This window comes from Apiospora marii (assembly GCF_038362585.1).
Source record: "Apiospora marii strain CBS 49790 chromosome Unknown utg000011l_segment0_segment0, whole genome shotgun sequence".
NCBI lineage: Eukaryota > Fungi > Ascomycota > Sordariomycetes > Amphisphaeriales > Apiosporaceae > Apiospora > Apiospora marii.
Genome location: NW_027117382.1, coordinates 4,484,139 through 4,499,279, shown reverse-complemented (window position 1 = coordinate 4,499,279; position 15,141 = coordinate 4,484,139). Strand labels below are relative to the sequence as shown.

General features: G+C 56.5%; 4 protein-coding genes across 4 annotated transcripts; 2 read left to right on the top strand and 2 right to left on the bottom strand.

The window, feature by feature from the left end:
- Positions 1-1,408: 1,408 nt before the first annotated feature.
- On the top strand, positions 1,409-6,081 carry PG985_014564 (uncharacterized protein; the record flags this gene model as incomplete). The annotated part of the gene is made up of 2 exons (XM_066834330.1): positions 1,409-5,819; positions 5,894-6,081. The coding sequence occupies 2 exons, from the start codon at positions 1,409-1,411 to the stop codon at positions 6,079-6,081; spliced, it is 4,599 nt and encodes a 1,532-aa protein (XP_066679070.1).
- Positions 6,082-6,971: 890 nt separating this feature from the next.
- Positions 6,972-7,536, bottom strand: PG985_014563 (uncharacterized protein; the record flags this gene model as incomplete). Its single annotated transcript, XM_066834329.1, has 2 exons — positions 6,972-7,284; positions 7,343-7,536. The coding sequence occupies 2 exons, from the start codon at positions 7,534-7,536 to the stop codon at positions 6,972-6,974; spliced, it is 507 nt and encodes a 168-aa protein (XP_066679069.1).
- Positions 7,537-9,645: 2,109 nt separating this feature from the next.
- Positions 9,646-11,477, top strand: PG985_014562 (uncharacterized protein; the record flags this gene model as incomplete). The annotated part of the gene is made up of 3 exons (XM_066834328.1): positions 9,646-9,783; positions 9,838-11,000; positions 11,045-11,477. 3 exons carry the CDS (start codon positions 9,646-9,648, stop codon positions 11,475-11,477), a joined length of 1,734 nt encoding a protein of 577 aa, XP_066679068.1.
- A 775-nt stretch (positions 11,478-12,252) lies between these two features.
- PG985_014561 (General amino-acid permease GAP2) lies at positions 12,253-13,683 on the bottom strand (the record flags this gene model as incomplete). Its single annotated transcript, XM_066834327.1, has 1 exon — positions 12,253-13,683. One exon carries the CDS (start codon positions 13,681-13,683, stop codon positions 12,253-12,255), a length of 1,431 nt encoding a protein of 476 aa, XP_066679067.1.
- Positions 13,684-15,141: the final 1,458 nt, after the last annotated feature.

Sequence of the window (15,141 nt, the reverse complement as noted above, 5' to 3'; positions counted from 1 at the left end):
GATTAGATCCTTCGAGGCGGTAGTACTGGCGGGAGTGCCCATATTTGCTGCAAGTACATGGCATGGAGGGGTACTTTTTCCCGCGGTTTGACGGTCGCGGGTACAACGTCCACTACCACCTCAAAGAGGTGCCGGCATGTATTGAATTGGATTCAGCGATTGCTTGGCTGAGCTGAGCCTCTGCTGCTGGCTGGCAATAGTGAGCCCCCCTTCCCGCCGCCAACCACCGGCCAGACCGTGATCTGAACTGAACTCCGATTTCATGTCGAAACGACCCAGTAGCATAGCCCGCAGGTCCCATTGCTCTCTCTTCCTCACTCTCACTCATTCTTGCCCACTGATTGTTCCAGTGCTACGCGTATTCCCATCCGTCATAGCCACTTTTGTTGTTTCTGTTGCGAAAGTGTCCTTTTTTCCCGTCCATGAACGACTGAAAACAACCTCTGAACAACTGTTACTGAGCGACGGACCGTTATCCGGTTTGGGCCAGTCGAACCATTACATTCTGATTTGGGGACCCTTGCTACTTTCAAGCCTGCTACTTGTCTTCTAATGTTCCTTGCATGATCTCCTTTTCCTCCCACTTCCCGACATGTAATAATAGCAAGCGTGTTATCATTGATTGAATCCATACCGCCCAGGGCAAGAAAAACAGACCTTACAGACCTTACGCCAGCAGCAGCAGCGGGAGACTGGCAGAGACACAGACGAACACACAGGCACACAGGCCTCCCCCAGCCACGCCCAACCAAAACCAACACGCTGGACGCGCATCAATCAATCAGTCAATCAATCAAGCAGTACCTCCCCCGTCTGTACCTTTCCCGGGCTGTACTTGCCGAAACGTGGAGATCGCGCATTTTGGAGCAACTCGGGAAGAAAGAGAGGTTATTAACGGGAAACCGAGTCAAGGTCAAGACTCAAGTGCATGAAAGTGGCAGAGGCACCAAAGTGGACATTGACCCAATCGTTTCCATTGAATCCAGCGTCCAGAGTGGATTTTGCCCTCTCGCTCCAAGCAAACCCCAAGCTCTTGCCCGCCTGTGCCCGCCTGTGCCTGGTCTGGTTGTCCATGCTAAGAGTGGCCGGCCTTACCAGTCAGTCCCAGTCAGCAGCCCAGCCCGTCAGTACCTTACTACTTGCAGCTTCGCTACACCCGCTACACACTAGAGCGAAGCAAGCACACCGCACGCACTGGCACGCGCACTGCTACCTGGAGCGCAGCAAGTGCATTGAATTAATTGATTGGGGGTCCTCGTGGGTTCATGTTATGATCCGGACCTGGATACCCTTGATTTGAGACTGAGGAGACTGAGGAGCTGCTGCACTGGCACTGGCACTGGCACTGGCACAGCGCGAGAGAGCGACCGACAAAGAAGAGCCTCCGATCCCCCATCGACGCTGAAAGATGCCACAACCACATGTCATGACCAATTTGACCGGTTCCACCAAGTCCCAATCTCAATCTCAATCTCAATTGTCCTACCAGAACCACCACCACGTCCACCACCACCACGGCGGCTACCCTTTCACCAACCTCGATCCCAATTCCTCCTACTCGACGTCCACCAAACCGCTCGACTCGGCTCCGACGTCTTCCAACTTCCCCTCCGTCCTGTCCTCCTTCAACACACGGACTCCCACGCCAACCAATGCCTACCCGCCCGTCGCCCCTATCTACTCAGTAGCCGAGGACTCACGGTCTGACTTCCTTGCTGCTGACTCGCCCAATCCCTTTCAGACCACGCACCAGAAGCCGCCCAATTTCTCGAACCCCACGAGCTTTGCGGCGAGAACCAGCAGCCCGGCCTCTGCTTTCCACTACAACCGGGGACGGACCGACCACTACAGTAGCACCCCTAGAGGCGCCACTACAGCGCCTAGTGCTGCCGATATTGGCGCTGGTCTGGGTCCAACGACCTCCCACAACCACGCTACTCCAAACCCCTCGACTGTTGCTGCACGAGCAACTTCTGGTAGCCGGGACTTGGGTCGGGGTTTTGATAGAGACCAAATCTTAATAGGGGACTCCAGCGACTATCGCCCGCCAGACGAAACCCAATCTCAGCGCTACCCACCACCACCACCTCCTCACCTAGCCGTGACCGACAGCACCGAGGAGGGCTTTACCGGTAATAACAACAACCCGGGTCAGGCGCCATCGTCACTTTCCCTTGCGCCCTCAGGAGCGGCTCCCGTCCTGCTGCCCAGGACCTCTTCACTGCTCCCACCACCTCGCAACGTTGGCTATGCCGGCCTCTTGAAGAAAGAGCCAACCCCTCCCGAACCTGTCACGACGAAACCGCCCCGAAGGTCGCATTCTCGAGCCAGCAGCATCGGAGTGATCACTGACAGCTTCCGAAACCTGAACCGTTGGTCCGCGTCCACTTCTTCGAGTCGAGCTTCGAATCGACCTGGCGCGACCACGATCGCTCCTGTCCCTGAAAGAGCTGGACAAGATCAACGCGACCGGGAAAGAGGGGCAGCCAAGGAACAGCCGTCACCACAACAGCAACAGTCAACACCGAGCAGTAGGCGTTCTACCTTCTCGCGACGCATGAGCGTCGACTCCGTTGCCATCATAGCGAATGCGACCGAGACAATCACGTCTCGCACATTTGCAAACCAGTCGCCTCGGAAGCTGAGCAAGTGGCGGCCATCTGAAGGTGGCACCCTTACGAGTTCATCTAGGTCGCGCGCCAATTCCAATGCGAGCTCGCGATTGAGGCCCCAGGAAAACTCGCCACCACTGTCATCGGCCCCTGCGCCCAATCTCCCGCCCATCGTAACTTTGCCTTCGCTCGAGTTTCCTGACGCCGCGTCCCCCGAGCCCGCCACCGCGAGACCTACGGACCCTTCAGCACCGGCGACAAATCTGTTGAGTCGGATAGGTACCGACACTAGTTCGCCCAATTCGCCATATTCTAGTCAAGGGAACCTCTCCAGGACCGGCCAACGAGACCATCTTGGGGATGAGCCGACTGATCCCAATCAGAACCCAGGAAACACCCCAACTCTACTGCCTGCGGCTCAGTTAATACCGAACAACACAATGCCCACCGAAAACAGAGGTCATACGAGGAGTCGCTCTTCGAACACGAAGAGCAGCATGGACTCCACAGCGCCGAGGGACCGAGATCGTGGAAAGCAACCCTCGCAAAAGGCGATGCTCTCCAAGGCTCTTGCCAAAGCCAATACTGCCGTTCAGCTTGACAATGCCCAGGACTACCAAAGCGCACGGCAATCGTACGGCGAAGCCTGTGACCTCCTCCAGCATGTTCTTGCGAGGACGACAGGTGAAGAGGATAAGAAGAAGTTGGAAGCGATCCGCCGCACCTACACAAGCCGGATCGATGAACTCGATAATATGGTTCCTGCACAGGCATTTACATATAATAGTAAAGCGCTCCCGGCCCGGCCAGAAAGTTTGGAGTATAATGGCGTGGAGGTCCGGCCATCATATGACGACGATTTCGAGGACCCCTTCTATGGGACTGCCACCACGACGCGCTATGGGCGCACACCGACGCCTGACAGTCGCAACCTGGCCACACCCGTACCGAAGGAGCAGCCAGCCCCAGCCCTGCAATCGTCGTTCAACAAATCGCCTGTTCGACGCAACTTCGAAGGGAGCCTGAGTATCCCCCGGGCCCAGGACAACTATATGCCAGCGCCGTTGTCACCACGGCGGCCCGTTTCGCCAGTTCGACAAGCAAGCCCACCCGAGCCTATCGTGCGCCAGGACTTTTCCATGCCTGCCGATCGCTTGGCCCCTGCTATTGACATGAGCAAAGGCCACACCCGGAACCTGAGCCATGAGTCTACCTCATGGCTGGACCCAATCGATGAGTCTGGTGGCTCGGCTGCTTCGTCCGTTCACTCCAGGACGTCCTCGCACGGCTACAGAAGAAAGCATATACGTGCTGTAAGTGGTGATACAGAAGCTGAATTCGACGCCGCTCTGGACGCGGCTGTGGAGGCGGCCTACGACGAGGGCTATGAGGTAATGGACTCGTCCGATATTATGTACGACGACCACCACGACGATGACGACGAAGATGATCGTGTAGTAGCCAACGCGATGCGGAGAGTCGAGTGGGCCAAGGAGCAAGTGAGGCAGACCGAGCGGGAAGCTGCGATAGAAGCGGCGCGCGAACGGGATATGCAAAGGCGGTTGCACGAGGAAAGCCGGATATCAACCTACGATGAGGGTGGCTTTTACAATGGCGACAGCTCAGATGAGGAAGAAGAGCGCGTGTTGGAGGACATGACCAGGAACTTCGCCATGCAGAGCTTCACCTTTGATCAGCCCTCGCGGCAGCAGTCGGGGACTGGTAGAGACAGGGAGTCGGATTCCAGTGGGGTTACACAGCGCACCTGGCACAGCTCGATGGGATCCAACCCTCCCCCGACGGCAAGCACCGTCCTGTCCACCGTCACCGAGATGCCACCAATGTCGGCCAAAACATCTGCTCCTCCGCCTTCTTTGCCGCCAGGCCAAGCTCTTCCTCAGATTCCGTCGCCCAATGTACGGAGCCGGCGCTTGTCGGGGCAAAACCACAAGCAGCTCAAGATCGAAACCGCCAAAGTCAACCCTCCACCACCGACAGGCCCAGCATCCGCCTTCCAGTCCAAGCCTGGTAGTTATGTTGCGCAGCAACGGCAGGCTATGTCGGCCACCTCTACGCGGCCAGGCCCCTTCTCCAACCGTGTACCGAGCTCCCCTAGTAGAAATGCTAACCCTCCCATCCTGGCGCCTCCCACACCGCCCTCACCTCGACAAACCCGAGTATCTTCGGAGGAATACGACGAGTTTGAGGAAATGCGAACAGATTCACCATCCTCGGCGCGACCGGCTCTGCGGAAGAACCAATCCTCATCTAGCCTCCGGTCCCAAAAGAACCGCCAGATGTCCGTGGCTACTGCCGACATCCCGGACACGCCGATGAATCCTACCATGTCCGGCTCCCTGAGCTCGCGGCAGCCAGCAATGCCCACTCTTCCGACGCCCATCGTCACCGCTTTCAGCCAGAAGATAACGGGCGGTTTCGGGGGCCTGTATCTGTTTGACTCGGATTTCCACTCGCCTTTGCCCCCTGGGTCACCCTCTTCGGTGAACCAGCTTGGGCCAGAAGTACCATTGCCACTTGAGCCGTGTCCGGCCGACGCCATGCTCCGTCCGTTTTGGCTCATGCGCGCCTTGTATCAGACACTTTGCCATCCGCGGGGCGGCTATATCACCAACAAGCTGTTCATACCCCGTGACGTGTGGAAGGTCAAGGGCGTGAAGCTGCGAGCGCTGGATGACAAGTCTTCGCAGTGCGACCTGCTGACGGCGGCTTTACTGAACCTGGGCCGGGTAGACAGCAACGACGCGGACGCGGTGCTCGAGGAGATGCAGAGTTTCGAAAACGTTCTCGAGCAAGTTCAAGTGGCCTTGACAAAGAAGCTTGGAAACGAGGTGGGCCTACAGGGCATGGCGCGAGAAAATGAAAATGGCGATGCGATGCCCGCGGTGCCCCGAAGCGCCAGTGTCAGCGGCAAAGGGGCTTTCAGCTGGCGCAGGTTGCGGAACAAGGGATCCGCCGCCAACATGTCCTCGGCCTACGGCAGCAAGAGCAATAGCGGCGGCGGTGCCCCCAGCATCCCCGAGAAGGAAGTGCTGGGCAACGGCTCGGGCACGCTGCCCAGTTTGCCCATGGTCGCCAACCCGAGCAGCCGTCCGGCCAAGCGCGACGTTCATAATGTCCAATTCGACGGGCCCTATGCCCTCTATATGTTGAGTCTGGCGCGATTGTTTGACGCTGCACAAACAGTTGGTACGTATATCTGGAGAGAAAGAGAAGCCCCCATTCTGACGTTCAACTCGACTAACATGGCTTGTTTTCCTTAGACCTAATCGCGCGCCAGGTCGATGATCCGGGCTTGAGGCATGCGGACAAGACGCAGGTTGGTCTCGAACTCTGCACTAGGCACGCGGCCGAGTTTTTCGGATTCTACATTTGTCGGTTCGTGCTGAGTGATCTCGGGTTGCTGCTGGACAAGTTCGTCAAGAGGGGGAGCGAGTGGGTCTTGGTTTAAGGCTTGATTTGTCTCTCATCAACGGACGCCCGGACGAGGAGGGGAGGATTGAAATAATGCTCATGCGTAACAACCCAAAGTCACACAAGACCCAAGAAAGAGTCTGAACACACACACAAACAAACACAAGTGGGCTACACAGTGGTGGGGGGGTGGGAGAGAAGAACGACGGACGACATATCTGCGACCATGAGACCATTTAGAGATACCACATTGCTGTTCGTTACTGCCTTTTTGATACCATTCATACTTTACTTACTACTCATACCCTCGTTTGGTATGTTTCAAATTTCCCATCATCTTTCTCTTTCAGTAACTGGCGCGATGGGGAGACCGGGGACGGGGAGAGGTATATGTGCTATAGATCAAGCACGGACAAATGTAACAGGCAGGCAGGCAGGCGTAATTTGGTGCTTGCCACGCAAGATGTCTGTATGTATATAAGCAGTCACGGGTGTGAGTGGGGAACCAACGCTGAGCAGCAGTAGCAGCAAGTGGAATATCTTGCTTGTGTGTCGTCCAACCCAAGAACTTTGAGGACGGGACACCCCCTAGACGACAGGGACATGTGCTATCATCTATGGATGGATATGTAATGTATTAATGTTGCATACTTGTTCGCCTGTTTCACACATAGCGCACATAGTACACACAAAGTTAAATCTGGAATCGAGTGTCATTCCGAAATTCATCCACTTAACATCTTGCTACGTATGTCCATGCGTGCACGAAAGCGACAGTTCAGTTGTTCGTGTCCCGTATATGTAAGTTTTTTTTGCTAGGATAATGTCTAAGTACATTCGATATCCGGATGGTGTAATGTTATATTGTGTTTGTTGACTGACGTGTCTCAACGTCCATCGTCGCCCTTCCCCCAGGAACTCATTCACTCATTCACCAACAGGTAGGTCCCCCATGAGGCGCTCATCACCGATTCTCTCGGTGAAGAGGAGGGTGCGCTGGGAGATGAGCCACCTGCCGGGCTTGCTGGCGCTGTCGTCACGGACCAGGGTGTCGATGTAGGAGCCCCACGACGTGAGGTGCTGGCCCTCCCACTCGCCGCGGCCGAAGTGGACGCCGGTGAAGTAGGTCGTGGCCTTGGCCGTCACGCCGTCGGGCTGGATTTCGATCATTTGGGTGGTCAGGGCGTGCTGGGTGGGGACGTCCTTGAGTCTGTAAGAGGTCAGCTCAACCAACTCTTGGCTTGGGAGATTTAGAGTGCAAGAGGGGAGGAGAAGATGGGTGAACTATGGCAACCAACCTTCCTTGGATGATATTGGCTATCATGTCTATGCCCCGCATGTCGTGGTTGAAGGGAAAGTCGGCCTGGACGTCCTTGGTGAAGACGGCCGTCCGGAGCAGCTCCCAGTCCTTGGAGTCGAGGGCGATGCAGTACCGGGCAATGGTGTTCTTGATGGCATTGTAGTCAAGGGGGTTCATGGTTGAGACGGCCATTTTGTTGGTGGTTTAGAAATACAGTATAGTAGTATATCTCTTCTTTCTCGGTCGTTTCTTTGCTTTTTCTAGAAAGAATTTGATGGGGCTCTCTAGTTGGTACGTAGTATCCAAGATGGAGATGAACAGGACCCTGAAGTTATGACGTCTGGCGTGTTTGAAGAAGACGATGGTGAGGAGGATGAATGAAGCCTGGTTGGTCAGTTGCCAATGATGCGGTGTGTGCCCAAAGTGGACGGGGGGAGATTGACACCTTAAATACAGGCAGAGTTTGAAGTATCACGGGTTGGGGACGGCTGGCTAGAAAGGATGCTACCACGACGGACGGGAATCCCTCAGCAAATAGACCTTGGCGGACTTCCGTTCACCGTTCACACCCTCCCACCTACGCGCGCGACAAGAAAAAAGGCGAGTGGTGCTTTTTTTTCTGGAGATGACGATCACCTCATCCATCCATCGCGAGTTCAGCCGGGTCGCGACAAGCCTCGACGAGCCTCGACGAGCCTTTTCGCACGTGGTTGGCATCCATCATCCCCTGTTCTAGACTCATCATTCAGGGTGTTCAGGGTCCTCCGAAAGCTGATGTGCGCCCTGAACTCGGTGCCGATCAGGTCGGCTGCCAATGGCAATGGCAGACCCCCGGTTTATGCGAGACCCGAGTCGTGGATGGCGTTTTTCTTCCATGCCGTCGGAATGCACGCCATGTATATGTATATGCTGTGTTCTGGTCGCACCGCACTCGGGTTTCCAGACCTCTTTAGCGAAGGCGGGCAGACCAATGGTTGATGACGGGTGGTGATTTGACGGTGGATGGGGGCAGGTTGGCAAGTTGGGTCTGCGTGATGTCTCTCGTAATTAACCTACGTCCGTCCGGCCGACCGGCCCCAAAATCTTAGTCGTATGCCATGTTGCTTTTCTCCTGCCGATCTGGGCGTGGCATTGTCCGACTATATATAGCATCCAATTGGTTAGGTGAGACTCCAGATAAGGTTAATCGTTCCCGGCAGGGAGGACCAAATCCGACCAGTTGGTAACGATGAATCATCATCCCGCTAATTGCCTGTTGCAGCGCAAAGTACCTACTTGCTACTGTAACTCTGGCTTACATCACACGGCCATCAGCACACAGTAGTAATACCTAAAAACATAGCCATCAGACTACCAACACGAACGTCCCGTTCGACACGGTATCACTATTGCTTTTGATGTACCTAGGCAACAACATCCATCCCGCTTAGCGAATTTCGCATCACCCGACCATCCGTTCCGTTCCAATTGTTCCGTCGTGCACGCCCGCCACGTGGGTTGCCGTCACACCCGACGGCTTCAACATAGTGTAACCGGCGTCGCAGGGGCATGACTACTGAACCGGTCGAATTTGTGCTGTGACGTGTTATGCCGTTGTGCTATGCCGGGTTGAAAACGAGCAAAACGCATCGCTTGCACAACTCTGGATATCCGGGCACACCCGTCGCTTGTGAGAGAAACGCTGGCCAGCAGTTGATTCTTATCCGGGTTTCTGGGTGCTAGTTGACTTGTCCCCAGGTTCCGGCCTCGCTTCCTGCTTATCATCCCTGAGCTTCACCTCTTGCCAGAAGCGGCCGACCCAAGCGAGCTCGGATGACTGGGACGCCATCGGCGCAACTATATCCCAACCAGCTGCGAGAGGGCCGTCTTGTGATCTAGCTATTACCTATACTTAGTTGGTCCTGTCGCATATGTACATATGCATATAACATCTCACCGTTGCTTACAATAAACGCCACACCGAAAGCCAATCAGCACTCGCTTGTCTAAGACGTCTGGCTCCAGCTGTCTGCCATACACCCGATATCTGTAGGTACTCTAGACCTGTGCCGCCCCTACATCTAAAACTAGCTAACGTGCGGTTACCTGCCGAAGCCGTCGCCTTGTGCCTTGTGCCTCGCAACACATACTCGCTTCTCGCGTGCCCCTGAGAGACAAGGCATCACGCACACTGGGCTTGCTCCGGTATCCAGGGTAACAATAGAGAGAGGCACCATACATATATAGTCCGCGAGAAACCCTAAAGTCAAGATCGTCTCAGTTGTGCCCTGGTTCATGTAGCATAGGCCAACGTCATATAGCATGGTGTCAAATACGGCGCAAGGGCTCCCATTGGGGGCCACTCTTCGCAAGGGGCCGCAGGACGAGGATGAAGACTATGAAGACAACGTCCAGCTGATGTTGGATCAGAACTTCGACGAGTGGCCCAACGAGGCAGGTGTAAGTTGCTTGCTATGTACATGTACTATCAATGGCTAACGTCTGACTGCTTAGTTTGAGGGTCTGACAGAGGTCAGAGGCCCCGTAGACCTCAAAGTCCAGGGCTCAATCCCATCGTGGGCAGCTGGGACCTTGTACAGGACGGGCCCTGGTGGGTTTGAAGTCGAGACCGCGCAGAACAGCACTTACCGCGTCAGCCACTGGTTTGACGGGTTTGGTCAATCTCACAGGTTCACCATCATTCCCAGCGAGAATGGCGCGGTAAGGGTCGAGTATGCCTCCCGATGCCAGACCGAGGATCTCGTAGAGGAAATCCGGCAGAACGGGCGGCCCAACGGTTTCACCTTCGCCCAAAGGCAGGATCCCTGCGTCGGCCTGTTCGGGAAGATGATGACGGTGTGGCGGATGCCCTTTCCCAAGAACGGGCCGCGCCTGGACAACATCTCGGTCACGGTACAGCCGAACGTGCCGGGGCTGGGATCCCAGGCGGAGGCCAACGCCAGCACACAGCAAACGTCGCAGGGCCACCGGGCAATCGCCAGTAACCTGTGGCTCACGACCGACAGCTGCAACCTGAAGGAAATGGACCTGCAGACGCTGGAGCCCATCGGGTTCGCGGCGCAGGAGAAGCTGGACCCGCTGCTCAGGGGGCCGCTCAGCTGCGCCCACGCCCAGCGCGACCCGGCGACGGGCGACCTGTACAACTACAACCTCGACTTGGGCCCCGTGGCGACGTACCGCGTGTTCCGCGTCAACGCCGGGACGGGCACGACCGACATCATCGCCACCATTCGCCAGTCCGACGCCAAGCCGGCCTACATGCACTCCTTCTTCATGTCGGGCTCCTTCGTCATCCTCTGCATCCCCTCGACCCACCTCGCCGCCATGGGCCTGCACATCCCCTGGCAGCGCAACATTGTGGACGCCATCGAGCCCTTCGACGAGTCCAAGAAGTGCAAGTGGTTCGTCATCGACCGCCGGGGCGGCCGCGGCGTCGTGGGCGTCTACGAGACCCCCGCCGGCTTCCACTTCCACAGCGTCAACGCCTTTGACGAGGTCGACGAGGAGACGGGCGACACGCTGGTCTACTGCGACGTCGTCGAGTACCCCTCGCTCGACATCATCCGCAGCTTCGAGCTCGACGTGCTGCTGCGGCGCGACGGCGGGGCCGAGGCCTTCTGGGGCGACGAGAAGCGCAACCGGAACACGCAGTCCCGGTTCGCGAGGCACATGTTCCGGATCCCGTCCCAAAAAGAAAAAGGAGGGGGAGCAGCTCAACAATGCAAGGGAAGAGCGAAAAGGTCTTGGAGATCAAGGCGCCCCGGGTGGGCGAGCTGCCGACCATCAACCCCGCCTACGCCACGAGGAGATACCGCTACTTCTACAGCCTGCCGAACCGGGGCCACAGCACGCTGCTCGACGGCCTGGGCAAGACGGACCTCGAGACGCGCGAGACGCTGTACTGGGATAACCCGCGGGGCCACACGCCGGGCGAGGCCATCTTCGTGCCGCGGCCGGGTGATGCCGCCGTCGCCGAGGAGGACGACGGCGTGCTGCTGAGCGTCGTGCTCGACGGCTACGGCAGGAACAGCTACCTGCTCTGCCTCGACGCCAGGACCATGAAGGAGCTGGGGCGCGCCGAGTGCGGCTGGGCCATCGCGCACGGGTTCCATGGGATGCATGCGCGGATATGACATGCATACACCATGGAGCGAGTTACATAATTGGATAATAGGTACTTGCTCAAAAGTATGTACATGTAAAGGAAGGCGTCGCGTTGCTACCCGGTGCCGAATGGCGACAGTGATTTAACTTTGGTGGCTCATCTAAGAGCATTCTTGCTCTTCTTCTCGTCTCGGCACGACAAAAGTGTTGCCGGAAGGGTGTGGGTGCTTCCGGAACAGCGGAGTGGCTCATGGCATTCCCAGGTATCGCCAATGGCACTGCGGCCCTTTCACCATCCAATGAGAAGAGTACCCAAGGTCCTTGTCAAGCTTTCGAGGCGGCGGAGGCGGCATATGAGTGAGATCTTGGCGAGCTTTGATACTGTGGACCTTTGCGGCCACAATTATTTGAGGATCATGCATGTGAGAGCAATCTGAGTAAGACGAAGGAGAGCACTCTGCGCGGGAGAAGGGGGCAGCAAATTGGTCGTGTGGAAGAATGTAGTGAGCTGTGCATCTGACGGCCTGAGGTGGGAGGCTTTGCATATGGTTCCAAGAGCTGCGCCTCGAAGAGAAGAGGTCATTCTGTTCAGCCCAGTCTGCCCTGCTCTCACAGTACAGATGGCCTCGTATCTATCGGGCGTGCCGAATCAAGGGGTCGAGTAATTGAGCAAAAGTTTCGAAGAAAACAAGACTCTATTATAGTATGTACATAGGATGGTCTAAATATGTACACTATTAGATTATGCAACCATATCATTTTTCATCGCCGTCGTAAAATTTCCGTGAGCAAAATCGCAACATCTCAGGGCCCGGCCGGCCTGGTATCAGGCACATCTGAGTTCATCCTGAGATCTGCCTCGTCCAGGGGAACGAGCAATCTCGACCGCGTCAAGAGCAGATGGCCGAGCCAGGCGCCGATGACCACAAGGAAGCCCAGAATGCCCCGGAAGATGGACTGGGCCTGGCTCTCGTGCTCATTGGGCACCGGCGGGATGACGGCGGTGACAATCTGGCTGACGAGGGCGAAGGCGAAGATGACAATGGCCACCACGCTGCCCCAGGTGCCGACGGGGGATCGCCACGTCAGGTCGCCGAGGTCCTTGCCCTGCTTCTTCATGGCGCCGCGCATGCGAAGGTGCGCCAGGCAGATACTCAGCCAGGTGAAGTAGTTGCTGGCCGAGGCAAGCGCCAGGAGCCACTCGAAGATCTCGCCGCCGCTGGGCGCCGCGTTGATGAAGGCCAGTAACGACACAGCGAAGACCACTATCAACGAGTAGAGCGGGATGCCCTTCTTCTTGGTCGTCCGCGACAGGAACCGGGGACCCATCCCCTGGGCGCAGATGGCGCGGAGAGCGCGGGACGAGGCAAAGATGCTGGCATTGGCCATGCTGAAGACGGAAATGAGGATGACGGCGTTGACAAACGAGGCCAGGCCCGGGATGCGCGCCTGGTGGATGGCCAGCACGAACGGCGAGGTTTTGCCGAGGTGCGAGAACTCCTTGAAAGTGTCGGGGCCGATGACAAGACCAGCCATGAACAGGGACAGGATATACAAGATGATGATGCGCCCGCCCACAATCTTGGAGGCCAGCGGCATCACCCTGACGGGGTTCTTGCATTCGGCGACAGTCAAGCCCAGCATCTCGGTACCGCCGTAGGCCAGGCCGGCATTGACAAACACCCAGAGGAAACCCTGGACGCCGTTTCGGAAGGCGCCTTCTCTCCAGTACCTGAAGCCGGTGCCGTGGCGGGGGTCGGACGCCACGCCGCCGGCGCAGATGACAATGGCGGTGATGATGAAGAGCACAATGACGCCGACCTTGGCCAGGCCGAAGGCATGTTCGGCCTCGGCATACCATTTGGCACCCGCGGCGGCGATGCTAAACAGGGCGGCGATCACCACAGGCACGAACCAGCCGGTGTTGGGGGTGTACCAGTATTGCGTGATGAGGATCATGACGGTGATCTCAAAGGGCACGATGAGCAGGAAGTTGATGACGTAGTTCCAGCCCATCGAGAAACCCCACGACGGCGAGATGAAGCGGATGGAATAATCGTAGAAGGAGCCCTGGACGGGGAAGCTGGCCGAGAGCTCGCCCAGGGCGCACATGGTCAGCCAGACGGCAAAGCCGGCAATGGAAAAGGCCAAGACCAAAGCCGCCGGCCCACCGCGTTCCAAGCCGACCGAGCTGGCGATGAGAAGACCAGCACCGATGGAGCCTCCTAGAGCCATCGGCACAAATTGGCGTGTGGTTATAACTTTCTTCAGGGACGTGTGGGTTTGGGCTGTGTGCTCTGACTCCGCTGTTGATGATGCTGCTACTGATGCCGTGACTGGCTCCGGCCCCTTCTCGTGGCTAAAGGACGAGCTTGTTGGACTTGTGGGTGAGTATGGATGGCCAGCAGGCGGCAAGGCCGCCCCCTTCTCAAGTGGCGATGCCATGTTGGCGGGATATTGTGAAATGGAATATGTAGCAGTAAAGATTTCTGCGAGCTGACGTTCGGGAGGGGGAAGTGAATAATATTCCTGAGAGAAGGAGCCTTTCAAGTCTCGAGTAGGAGGGATCGATGGGTATTTTTATCTCTACCTAGCCAACCCGGAATTTCCTCGTGGACGATAAATCAACCTGTCGAAGATAAGTCAACTGATATGCCCATTGGCCTCCATTGGACGGCTGTACATGTTGGTTATCATAGTTTGATGGCCGGTCCTTCCAGTCATCGGCGGGCCATATCTTGAGGCGTTTCGACCACGGGCATGCCGAAGTATATTCCTCGAACTCGCCAATCAATACCCTCGCTCTGGTCTAATAGGCTAGTTGAATCCCCGATGCCGCTGTAAATATGCTCCTCAGTTAGGGCTCAAGGGCATCTATCTTCACGCCGCGCCAAAAAGCCCCGCTGATAGGGAACGGGAACAAGACCCTTTCTATGAGCACGCAGATGGCAGGCACTATGACCGTGGCCGTCAAAGAACCGAGCGACGCTACCGCAACCTCCAGCTCGAACATCCACTTGGTCCGCACCACAACAGGCCACACAGGGTTTGAGAGAACACCTGGTCGCTTGAAGCCGGCATCAAGCCATTGTGCGCCTCAACACGCGACAAGACATGTGCTTTGCTGCTGTATCGCCCCGTCCGGCCAGCGGCTAGATAATATCGTTTATCATAGTTCCAGATGGCTACTTACCATTCTGACCAGAACTATTGTAGTGGGTATAAAACAGAGCTTGTATAAGCCAACGGCACAAGTCGGATGTTAGTGACATATGGGCATATTTGATCGATATGGCAGTCTCTACTACAGAGGTAAGCATCTTGACTCCTGAAGAATTGTTGCTATGATCAATGCACTGGAAGCAGATATATGTGTGGGATGATTGGTTGCTAGATGTCCCAGGCGGGGGAGAGCATGACTGGCAGCTGATAGCCCCCAAGTTACGCAAGTTACGCCGGGCATAAGACCTCTGAGGCAGATTCGAATCATCCTGATTTCCTTGACCCCCAAAATTTGAAGGGAAACCAGACTCAATGGATGTTGGGTATGTTGAGTGGAGTCTTGGCTGGGTAAGGTACGGCAGGTCCTGCAGGTACCGATCCTGACTGGGACACCGAGTCGGAGATAAGTCCTAGGGCTGCCCCAGGATAGCTAGCTCCGATAAGATAAGCACCAAGCTTCTCAAGCTCCGC